Consider the following 12,722-nt stretch of genomic DNA (forward strand, 5'->3'; position numbering starts at 1 on the left):
TCTGAAAATATTTTGTGCCAGGGATTTGTTGTGTGACCTGTGACGTCTTTTTTTCCAGCAAGAGAAAATAACATTTATTGCTCATTTCTCTCGCAGAATGTGGCAACACTGGTTTGCTTTGCACTGTGGGGGATTTAGTTGAGGAATCTCTATGAATCCAACAAACACAAACATTTCTGTTCGATAGAACCATGAGTTAAACATAAGTTATATTATATAACGGATAGTTGCGACTGTATTCCTTTTTAAAAAATATAATAACATCTTTATTTTGTCAAGCACGTCGTGGTTTCTTCCTTTGGTAAGTGCTAAGTTAGCTACTCCAGTTAGCATTAAGCTAATTAGTTTAATTGGAAACGGCAGTTCCAGTTAAACAAGCTCAGACCCCATTGCTTTGTGACCATGTAGATCTGCAATTTGTATATAGGGTTAAAATGGTTAAAGTGATTTTGATGTTATGATAACAAATGTTGGACCCCTGCCCTGGGCTCCCTAGCAGTGGTGGAAAGTAAGTAAGTATTACCTGTACTCTAGCTGTAGTATACAACCCTCGTAGACGTATTTATGATTCTGACGTCTTCAATCTACGAAGACGTCAGAATCATAAATACGTCTACGAGGGTTGTATACTACAGCTACCTGTACTCAAGTACACTTTTGAGGTACTTTTACTTTACTGGAGTACTTCTACTCCACTACTTATCTGAGAGACAAATATTGTATTTTACTTCGCTACAATTATTTTAAAACTTTAGTTACTTTATAGTTTTGTATTATTATTATTATTAGAAAACATACAGTAACCACTCCAGCCCTATTTAAACGTTGGCTATTTGAGAATAGCCGATCTACAAGTTCACCTCGTGAGGCTTTGATATGTTTTGTTTGCGAAATCGTAATAAATTAGAAATCGTATTTCTGACCAGAATATAAAAAAACATATACTGTAAATGTACCTGAATAAATATACAGCCATTGAATTCAACGATAACCACAACACAAACCAGTGAATATCACTCTTATGATCAATAACCTTGCCATCATGACGATTTAATACAATTTCACACCCACTTTGTCACGTGTTACAGAACATATATGACGTTAGTACTTGTGTTACATATCTCGTATCTGTATCTGTGCACACAGAGAAAAATGGATTCATGTGATGACTTCGAGATCTTCATTCCCAAAGAGGCAGTAGTCAAAACTGTCCCTCTCGAGACTTTACCAAAAGCTACTTTGAGGCAAATGGGACTTATCCAGCCTGTCGGCATCAGAGACCTGTTGGCATCCAGAGACCCCACCAGCTCTCCAGAAGGAACATACATTTCTCCGGTAGAGATACGGAAGAAAGGTGGCCCAATGATCAGCCAAGATAATCAAGACATACTACGTATGGCCTCCAAAAGGCAGTCGAGAGCCCAGAAAACTTTTACCATGCCTTTTGTGACCCACAACCTTACTGCCTCAAAGTTGCTGGAAGACTTCTACAACCACACTGATACCTCACCAGTACCCCCCCGTGGTTCCATACCTCTCATCAACCAAGATGCAGCTATTATCTACGGCGGGCAGATCTATCTGTCAGTGAAGAAGAAGCGCAAGCCAATGGGAAGTCAAAGACAGATCCCCCGTAACCCCAACACCGATGTGCCTTCCCCAGCCATCGAGATCGCTTCTGACTCTGACCATGACACCAACACAGATGTACCTGCCGCAGCCATCGAGATAACCTCAGCTTCTGACTGTGACAGCCAGGAGGAGACGGTAAGATATGGGACCTTATCATCTGGTGTTATTTAGGGTTCATAAAGCAGACTCCACCCCCTCTTTTTTTTACCGGATTCTTCCTTCCTATCTTGTCCTAAAATCGAGAAGTGATCAGCTGCTGTTTTTGACTGGCACGGTAGGCACGGTAGAATCAGTCCATGTCTCCATGAAACACAGAATGTTGGATCATCTCAGATTGCATTTGAATGTAATCCTCGCTCAGTCTCAGTTTATTCATTTTATTTCCCAAAGATTGTAATGTACAGATTCACAATATATTCCATTATTCCTTCCTCAGACACACACACACACACACCATGCTCTCTGTCTCTCTCTCTCTCCCATGCTAGTTCCACCAGTACGCATACAAGAGATATGTGTGACTCACACAGAGTTCGTTGCGGCCGGGAGTGAGTTGTTTGCATCTCTGGGGGCAAGCTAGAAGGGGGATCAATTTATCCAAGCCTTTTAACCTCCCCACACCTTCTGCCACACCTCCAGAAAGTTCAAAATGTAGTGTTCTCAAATCTCATCCCCTTCCACATGCATACTCTTGACCCCTTTTTCACGCGTTGTGAGTTTGTAGATCTGCTATTTTTGCCGAGCAACACTGTCATCTGGTTATGCAACATTGCACCTGCAATTAAGCTTAGATTTCATTCACGAACACATAATCTTTAATGTCCACTTTGAACACTGATTGCCACAACAGACGAGCCGGGGCGACTGGCCTTCCTGGCTTGAAATGACGAGCTCAGCAGTTCAGAAACTGAACATACTAACCCCACCGCATGCTAACGCCCCTAATTTCTGCTTCATATATTAATCCCATTTTCTCCCCGAAACCCCCTGTGCAGCAGCCTCAGTTCTGTGAAACCTCTCCTGAACCCCCCAAGGATGAGTTGCTCAAGAGGCGTTGTCAGGTGAAGTTGATCAGAATCCCTCGAGAGACCGTTAATAGATTATTGGCCAAAACACAAATGGACTCCGTCTCCCAGAAAGAGTGCTATGGCACACATGAAGTGAGTATGGCTTAGTTTAATTATCATGTGATGAAAATAAATAAAACCGGTACACCGACGTACTCTCGTTTGGTGGCTTGAAACATTACCACCAAATAAATGAGCAAACGGGAGTACATTTGTGTGTTGATGTTATTTATTTTCATTACAGGTTGAAGTTTGGGAAGTTTTGGTGTCTTCTCCCTTTTTCTCACCCTTAATTTAATTATCATACATTAAGATAACTTCCTCTTACGGATATGTCCTGATAGGGATCCGTTTCCATCTATTCTTGTCCTCTGAATCTTCCTCGGTCACTCCAGCCACTTGCATGTCCTCTCTGTCTCATCGAGTCATCGCATCCATAAAACGCCTCTTTGCCTGCCGTGTGTATCAGAGTGTTTTGGGGGTTCAGCTTTTACCTAAACCAGCTTGTCTCACTATCATCCTAATACACCTTTCCTTTCACTCTAGCTGGTACCCTTCTGTCACATTTTTCTCCACCCATTGCATCCTGGCTGCACTCTTCTTCATCTCTCTTACACACTCCCCATTACTTTGGACAGTTGAACCAAGTGTTTAACCCTAACCAGTTATATATATATATATATATATATATATATATATATATATATATATATATATATATATATATATATATATGCTATTTAGCAAAGTATTTAAATTCATCCACCTTCACCACCTATCTCTACTCCTCCACTGTGGACGCGAGCTACCACTGACACAGAGCGTGTTTACAAAGTGTTACATATCCAAACATTTCACCCCAGTGGCTGCTGTTTTCATTGTCAAGGTGTGATCTGATCCAGTGTGCGTAAAATGAACCCGTTAACATTAAATGATAAATTAATGTGCTCGGAGAGTCGCGGATAGCAGATGTCTCACAACTATCGACAAATGTAAGTGGTTAAGGTGTGTACCAGGGTCTGATGCCTGACAGTGATTCCTTTATTTGATTCCTGGGCCCGGCCAGTTAAGATTTTAATTGGCCAATGGCCTGCATATAATGGCATACGCAAGCTTTGATTGGAAAACTATATTTACAGTATTGGCTACTACTTGCACAAATGAGGAATGCTCTCATGTCCTTTGAATGAACTCCTCATTCAGATGTTTTGTGTACTAAGCAGTAAGCAGTGTTTCCCCTGGTTGTTGTGAATATCTATATCTCGTCCAAAAATGTATATTTATATCATACATGATCCATGTACAGTACATGTGTGTCGCTGGGTCACAGTGGCCCTTTGGACTGCCTCCAGGCAAAACACCTCGGTATTTCTCACGGGCAATACCGAGGCGTCTAGCTTTGCTTGCAAGATCATTATTAAGATGGATCTTCCAAATGTTTATTTCACAGATGTCTCCTTGCACATTCCAATGAAATGATTGTTTGATGCAACGTGGTAAGCTTAATTTATACTCCATCGCGGGCGTGGCACAGTGTTCACAGTGTTGCTTGCTTGACAAGAAGAACAAATCTTCAAGGTACCAACACGTTGCGATGCGATGATAGCTTGTAGATCTGTTCATTTTGGGAGACGATGCGGGCTATGGAATGATAAGTTGCAGGACTCTTTCCTTCTGCAAATGATAATCCTGATCAGCGTTGGTTTGCTTCAGTGTTGACATCTACCCGGTTGCTTCTTGTAGCTTGTTATAAGTTAACAATAAGTGCAAAGTTAATTGACCTGAATATAGGGTTGGGGGATCCTTTTGTAGGATTTTAACGATTCCGGTTCCTTAACGATTCCATCTTAACTCTCCGATCTGACAGTGTGATAAAAAACGGTTCCAGAAACGGTTCCAAATGTGACGAAAAATTCCTTCCGGATCCCAACCCTACCTGAATATGAAGCTGTACACAAATGGACGACGCCCCAGAGCTTTTGAGAGAGCACTCCAATAGTCTTCCGTTGCAAATGGAGAATATTCATATAACATATTCAATATTCAAACATTTATTGGCAAAACCAAATTACAATTGATAACAAGAAAAATGCTGAAGCAACATTGATCACGGCGAGATCAAAGAGATGCCACCTGCTCTCCTCTGCTCTGTTGTCCGCTCTCTCTCCCCTTTGTGTGTAGCTGGATGTGAAGCATCCATAACGTATAGCTTTATTTCATAAATGCATCAGACGGAGCCATCTTCCGGTTAAAATAATACTAATGAAAATAAAACGATACAAATTTACATAAGGATTCAGGAGCGACACAAATGCATTTAGGGGAAACACTGCTAAGGATATTTGTGTCATGATGTACCCTTCAGTCTAGACGGCACTTTCTAAAAAAGTCTGCTCAGACTGCTCAGCCATGTGTTTACATGTGGGATTGCAGGCTGTGTAATCAAGGATTTATTTTCTTACAGGAATCACTAGAGAACCACAACGGAAAGAAGAACCTCGCTCAGTGTGAAGACAATGGACTTGCAACTGACTCGCAGTGCGGCAGTGACATGGAGCAGGTGGACACATTGGTCAGCGAGAGCGATGGAGCGAATCCTGGGGAGGTACGACAAAGAAAGCACAAGAAATTCCGAGCGTTCCCGATCGCAAGTAGTGGCAGTGAAGGTGAGATGGAAGACGCATGCCAGCAATCAACAGAGAACATGAGTGAAAATAATGCATCCGACAGTGAAGGCTATGCAATGGACGGTAACAACAATGCAGTGGACAGTGAAAACGATGCAGGGGACTGTGAAGACATTGCCATGGACAGTGAAAATAACGTAGTGGACAGGGATGCACAAGTAGATGACGGTGAGACCAACGTGTCAGTTGCAGAGATTAGTGCAGAGTGTAGTGCAGAGGTTCCACTGGGACGTGTGTTCACAGCCACCACAGGACAGCATCAGAACTTTGACTATAATCAACTGGCCCAAGAGGAAATAATTGGCAGAATGAAAGACAAACTGAATGCACTTTGGCAGTGACAGGGTCCATTTGGAACCCCCTCAAGGAACCCTGAGGGTGCCTGAACCTTGGACCTCACTTTGAGTACCACTGTATAGCAGTATTTTGTTCGTTTGAATCTTTTCAAGTTTGATTTAAATGTGTATTTACATAACGCAGTGTTGAGAGACATTACGCGAAGGCAGACAGGTGTGAAGTGATCACACACGGTACTGTCATTCAGAACAAGACCAGGCTTCTTTTTTTTTTACTAAAATGTCACTAATATTATTAACCCTCTATACTTAAAAAGTACTACTTAGTTAACCATGGTCAGCTCTGTCCTTTTTTATTCTGCATGGAGTTGGCTGCCTGTTTGAATACGCTCCTGTCACTTACACTCTGGTTTGCAAAGGACTTATGTTTTCAATAAAACAAAAAGCTTTTCAGTTTCATGCATTATGTACTCTATGCATCCATCCACCCTACTGCGCTTGACCATACAATAACAATGTCTCCAGCCCTGATAGTGTAGCATCGATAGTATACAGTAGGTTATCTTTTAAGCATTCTATAAAGCCTTATCGTGTCAAGTGTAGCCTAAACTATGAGAAGCACAGTAGTCACAGAGCAGAACAAGTTCATCGTAATGACAGCATGTTACATCTCTCGATATGAGCAGCACCAAAACTAGATTGCCTTGTCTCATTAATAAAGACAAAATGAGCGTGGCAGTACATTTACTCAAGTACTGTACTTGAGTACAATTTTGAGGGTACTTTTACTTTACTTGAGTATTTTATACTTTGTACTTCTACTTCACTATCTAGGAGGCAAGTATTATACTTTCTTTACTCCAATTGGCAATTATTTCCAGTTATTTGACAGCTTTAGTAAGTTACTTTGAAGATTTAGATTATTAAAACAAAACATGCATTATCCCCTTAAGCGCTATTTTATACTAGATCTACAAGCTCAGCTTCTAGAAAAAAATTATGAATTTCTTTTGAAAATATGAGTAATTTGACTTTGGTACTGTTGGTATATTTTGATGCCAATACTTTTGTACTTTTACTTAAGCAAAATTGTGAATAATAGGATACTAGTACTGTATGGCAATACATTTACCTCTTAACAGAATATTTCTACATTGTGGTATTGCCACTTGGACATAAGTAAAAAAAATAAGTCTTGAGTACTTCTTCCACCACTGGTGGGAGCTACTCAAGATCCTCCCCCTCTCGGTCGTGTTTCTGGCTGGGTATAAGAGCAGGTCCAAGGCCTCAGACAGTCGAGTACAACTGTGGAGAGACGGAACAACACTACATCATGAACTCCTCACACCCCTCCCGACGCTGTCGCTCTGTGAGAGGGCTGACACTTAAGGTAAGAACGAGCCGTTGGCCAAACAGGACTACATCTTTTGAAGTTTAAGCCCTGGAGGATTTAGACAAGGTGGCAGGTGCACACTGGTCTGCCGGCCAGCTCATCTCAGTTTGGTCTGTGACAGCGCTGCAGTTCCTATGAGAATTACATGGGGATATTATTTCTGCTGTTGGACTGTTATTTCAGGGACGAGGAATAGGGGATGCACCCTGTGGATGCAGTAACGCATGTTTTGGATTAGAAGAAATGAGGGAACGGCATTTGAACATTTCAAGAGCCGTAAAAGGAAACCTCAAAGGGATTTATTGCCATTGATTTGTATACTTTCTTACTTATGCTCTTTTCATGGAACTATAGGCCGTTGACTATAATCCGCCAGGGTCCGTTATCCTGGGCTTTCTTTTCCAGCTTATTTCCATGGCCCACGTTGCTTGATGTCAAGTCTCAATGTTCCTGCGCCAAGTGTTCTTGGGCCTTCCTCTTGATTTGTATAGGTGGAAGATTATTGTATTGAGAGCATGTGAGGTGGGCATTCAAATTGTTGGCTAACACATTTTCATAATTGGAGGAATTGCATCAAGATCATTTGTAAACATGCATAGAAGTTGAGATTGCGTCAAATAAATAGCAGTTAAAATTAAGCATTAGACAGCAGATAATGAATGAATGGTGTCATTCATAGGCCAGACAGAAAGCTATCCTTATCAGCTTGACTGGCAAAAATGAATCCCCCCATTGTGTGATGCACTGACAGCATAGATTGACAATGTAGATGGGGAACAGGCAGAAGACAACAAACATATATATTGGAGTATCTGACTTCAGCTACATGGCTAGAGATGAACCCAACAATGAAATTATTTTGTAATTGTACTTCGCAATGCCAAGATTGCTTGGCATTCTATATTCCTCCTGCCACTGGCTTAATGAGCTTTGGACTAACAGATTGAGGCAGACCAAGATGGAATGTTTTATTATAGATGACTTTCATCTGTACATGTTTATGGTTTATGTTACCATTGCACTGAATTATCAGCGAGTTATTTTGAACAGATCATTCTGCTTTTATAAGGAATTATGTGATATAATATCCCCAGTCTTGGCCAAGTTTTGTACACTTTCAATGTCAGTGTAAATATTTGGTGTTCTGTGAATAGCTGTTACTTGGCATTACATTTCTATTGTGTGTACTCACAGTGTGTCCTTTCTCTTCAGGTGTTGAATTTCTGGAGTGTCTGTGTGCTGTACTCCACAATGTGCCTGACATCTGTGTCCGTCCCTGCAGAAGCATCCCGGCTGCGCTGTGGCACAGATCTACTTGCTGACCTAATATTTGTGTGTGGCGACCGCGGAATCTATTTAGGTAAATATACCCCCCATGTGTTTTGATTTACATGGCCACTAATTAAAATGCTAAACACGGTTCTTCGTTGAATTATTGTTATTTATAGTTTTATTGTTTGTTTTATACAGCTCGATGATATGTAGGGACCATAAAATAATATAACAAAATAGTTACATTCCCTAAACCCTGGAACAAATTAGGAGAGCAATAAACATATACTGCTTTGGTGTCTGTGTAAGAGACTGATCTGCTGTTGCTTGCTACAAGGGTTCTATTTGTAAAAAGAAAAACATAGATTTTCTTAACCACTTAAACCCTATATACTTTGTCACAGGACAAATGTTGACCAACAAAACTAATTTGAACACCTTTTTAAGATCTGTCAAAAATAGCAGTGCCATGGTTAATGTGGTGAACATAATTATTTTATTTAATTGTTGTCAGTCAGTCTACATTTCCCAAAAGGAAATGCATGTATACTCAGTCTGACCAGAAGGGATTGGGGGATCCCCCCATCCCCGCCAGCTAATCTAACAATGCTTATTAACATGGAAAACATATTGATACCATATCAGAAGACAAAACATCTTCACTGACTGGCCATTCTCATAAATTCAAACTGTCTGGCATCATTATAGTATATTATATTCCATTCAGGGTGCACTTTAAAATCTCGAAAGTGTTCGAGGCCCACCCATCTGACCACTCAACACGGCAGCCAAATGGCTAGCGTGTTAAGTGGCAGTATGCATTTTCAGTATGTATATATATGTATATGTATACATATGTGTATATATATATTTTTAAACATTACTCTTTTGAAATTAACGTTACATTATCATTAAATAATCAATTAGTGTTTTGGCAATTATTTGGGGGCGCAATTGCAATATCCTTGCGGCCCACCAGTGGTCCCCAGCCCACAGGTTGGAAATCGCTGACATAGATCTTACACAAATTACCCACCATCCCATTCACCTAATCACCTTCCCCTTAACCTCACTCCGTGTCCATGAGCAAGGCCACTGTGACCATCTGGTATCTGTGTTTTTTTCCTCGGTGGAGATGGCAGCGTGCTTGCTTATGTACACAGCAGCTGTATTTTATCGCTGTGCCCCGATGAAGCTTTATTGATGATGACCTTTGTTGTTGGTTATTTTACATGGCCCTAGTAGGTTAGCGTAATTGTAGTAGGTTAGTATCATTTTGGTTTGAAGTTGAATCCCAGTAAAATTAGTTGATCAAAAGAGAGGATTTTCCGAATCTGAACCATGATTGGTGAATTGCTGCCGGGCAGAAATATAGTTACTATAATATTTCAACAGTTTTTTCCCCTTATATTAATGCACTACTTCGTCATACTGCAGTGTCATACAAAAGCAGCCGATCTACAAGCTCACAGCGTGTTCTGATGCGACACGTTGTGAGCTTGTAGATCTGCTATTTTTGCTTAACTTTTTGGGTGGAAGTGGTTACGCGTGTCCGTGGGATTTATAAATATTGAACCAATGAAAAGTATTAACAAGAGCTCGTGACTAAATAATAACTACATTTGATCCATTGGAACCATAGGTTCTTTTTTTCCATTTCCTGAAAAGCAACAGTTTTGGAAACAAAGGTTTCCACACGTAACGACAGCAACGATATTTTTCTTCTCCTCCTGCAGGAAAACATAATTGGTCTGGATATGGACCTCGGCCCAGAGGCAAGGGCATCGCGGACCACTGCTGTAAACCGGGAGGCTGTGATCTCCAGCATCTGGAGATGTACTGTGCGCCGGCTAACCCCAAAGACAGACGACATACGACAGCAGACCCCAGAACTCTGCCACCTACCACCACACCACAACTAGCCGTGGTGAGAGAAGCTTTCTGATTCAATTCAGCTCAGCTCAGTTCAGCTCAGTTCAGCTCATTTCAATCTGGTCTGCTTCATTTTGATGGCGTTTGATTCATTGAATTTGATCTTTATTTTTTTTCTCAATTACATCCAATTCAGTTCAGTTTTGTTCAGCTCAACTTCACTGGCAGTCAATCATTGTCCACAGTGAATCAAAAGAACATTTTACTTGGGGCCAAACATTTTACTTGGGGCCAAACATTTTACTTGGGGTCAAACATTTTACTTCTGTACAAATGCAAAGATAAACTACCGTAAAGCAGTGCAGATAATACAGAGAATGCAACAAAACAACATAGTATAATGATAGGTAGATAACTGGCAGGAATTGAAGTGATCAGGAAAATGGAATTCAAGCATTGCAATAGAGCAGCTGTAAAATGGACAAAATGAGGTGTGGTATGATGCATTGTTGGCACATTGCTATCTTAGGTACTGTAGATAAGTTGCAGGAATTGAAGTAATCAGGAAAATGGAATTCAAGCATTGACAGAGCAGCAGTAAAAGAGAGAAGTTACAGGAGCACTACTGGTATCCCTCAAACCACCCGTGCTCACGGAAGGGAATAATAAAGGGAGAGATGAAAAATGTTGACCACCAAAGAGCATAAAAAGATCCAGGTCCAGGCACTCGGGATGGGTTTGATAAGTAAAAGACTGCAGCAGTAAAATTGACTGGTGCTTAATAATTCAAGCATTATAGTATAAATTTAAAGGTATTGATGTTTATATGTAATCTAAAGATTCCAATGATACTATTGGTATCAGTGGGATATTGCAACCCCTAATCAAAGACATTGAATTGTCTCTTAACTTTTTTTAATTAAATGTTTCTGTTTGTAGACGCAGCAACAATTTGAGACTGTATTTCAGAAGAGACTGTTACAGCACCTGGGAACACCCGATAGTCCCGAGAGGCAGATCTACAGAAAGAAAACACAGAATCCACTGAGAAGAGCAAAGTTGAACAGAGTTTCGCGCAAAAGGATACATGCACAAGAGCCGAGCCACAGTCCTCTTTTCACCTCGCAGAGTCCTCTGCCGGGAACACCACAACCATCATGAACTTTGTCCTTAGGAGTGGGGGGAGCGAGTTGAATGTTACTTAATTGGATCCTTCGTGTTTGGAAGACTCTGACTGACTGATGATTGTCATAAATTGCACTTTAACAAGGTTCCCTGCCAAGGTGAATCCTCGAATCAAGATTTATCATCTCTTCACACGATTTAAGGGAGATAGTCTGTGACAGTAAAGCTGTAGCGTGTGTAATCATACACAGATGAATTCCCTGTGTCTCTCCTGTTTTATGTAGCATCATGTATTGGGCAAAGACATTCTAGTGTGCAAGAAACTTGCCAAATCATTATTTTCTCAGTTTCTGAATGTTTCTAGAAGTTTGCAATCCAATGATATCTATGAAGTGTTTTTGTACTATACACAGCTTGTGATTATTCTATACTATGTTTTTGTTTATACTTAAAGGAGCACTTCACCCATTTCTAACCTCATCTTCATATAACTGGTCCTCACTAATGCTCATTGTAAGATGGCACAGTTTCCGTCTACTCACTCATTGGAGGGCTATAGACAGTTCAGAAACCTGCCTACCAATGACATCATCGATGGGTGTACCAACCTGATTTTACAGCCGTTCTCACCCTGGACCGGTGGCAAAGAAAAAAACTGAAAGAAACCTTGAAATAACCAACCCTGGCTCCCTATGATGTCACTGGTAAGCAAGTTTCTGAACCGTCCACACTCCACAGCCGCCCTCTGAGGCATAGAGTGAGTAGACAAACGGTACCATCTTATGACCTTTAGTGAGGACAAATTATATGAAGGTAGGTTGAAAATGGCTTGAAGTGCTCCTTTAAGCATGCTATTGTTTAGCTTATGTGTGTACAGTATGAGTCGTGAAGGTTTGTGTACAAAACAAGTTTATTGATTATTTATTGTTATATCTTTTGACAGCATTAGATCAATTGAATGAAGAGATGTGAAACAAAAAGAAAGCTATTTATTTGACCCCCTTTTGTGTCTGTTATGAACATGCTGTTTTTGTGAACTGGCTTTTCATAGTGTGCCTATAGTGCCAAGACAAATGTTTTATCTGTTTCATGCTTCAGAATAATATATACTTTTTCACAACTGAACCTCTTGTTTTGTCTTTAATTCTCACCTTACTTTGAACTTGAATTTCTCTCTTTCCAAGTGACACCAACAAAGACCTTTGAAGGTCACTCACTGTGTTACGCAGTGGTTTTCAGACTTTCTGTGCCCAAGGCACACCAAAGGGCAAGTCAATATCTCAAGGCACACCTGCATTCATATATATCCCTGCAAAATTGCCTCATGTTATCACACTTATCTTTCTGTCAAAGCTAATGCCAAATAAAAGTATTTCAC

General features: G+C 40.6%; 2 protein-coding genes across 4 annotated transcripts; both read left to right on the forward strand.

Annotated features, from left to right (window-relative positions):
* Positions 1-143: 143 nt before the first annotated feature.
* On the forward strand, positions 144-6,126 carry LOC308096241 (uncharacterized protein). Of its 3 annotated transcripts, none has more exons than XM_080443593.1 (4): positions 144-301; positions 1,147-1,767; positions 2,628-2,792; positions 5,164-6,126. In XM_080443593.1, exons 2-4 carry the CDS (start codon positions 1,153-1,155, stop codon positions 5,725-5,727), a joined length of 1,344 nt encoding a protein of 447 aa, XP_080299719.1. In that variant the 5' UTR covers positions 144-301; positions 1,147-1,152; the 3' UTR covers positions 5,728-6,126. The 3 variants fall into 3 exon arrangements, with proteins under 3 accessions (XP_080299719.1, XP_080299720.1, XP_080299721.1); XM_080443594.1 differs by having other exon boundaries at positions 2,631-2,792; XM_080443595.1 differs by lacking the exon at positions 2,628-2,792 and having other exon boundaries at positions 5,164-6,125.
* Positions 6,127-7,015: 889 nt separating this feature from the next.
* igf3 (insulin-like growth factor 3) lies at positions 7,016-11,721 on the forward strand (the record flags this gene model as incomplete). Its single annotated transcript, XM_080443899.1, has 4 exons — positions 7,016-7,072; positions 8,288-8,435; positions 10,084-10,274; positions 11,159-11,721. 4 exons carry the CDS (start codon positions 7,016-7,018, stop codon positions 11,378-11,380), a joined length of 618 nt encoding a protein of 205 aa, XP_080300025.1. The 3' UTR covers positions 11,381-11,721.
* Positions 11,722-12,722: the final 1,001 nt, after the last annotated feature.

Source organism: Gymnoscopelus braueri, assembly GCF_963280865.1.
Source record: "Gymnoscopelus braueri genome assembly, chromosome: 12".
Taxonomy (NCBI): domain Eukaryota; kingdom Metazoa; phylum Chordata; class Actinopteri; order Myctophiformes; family Myctophidae; genus Gymnoscopelus; species Gymnoscopelus braueri.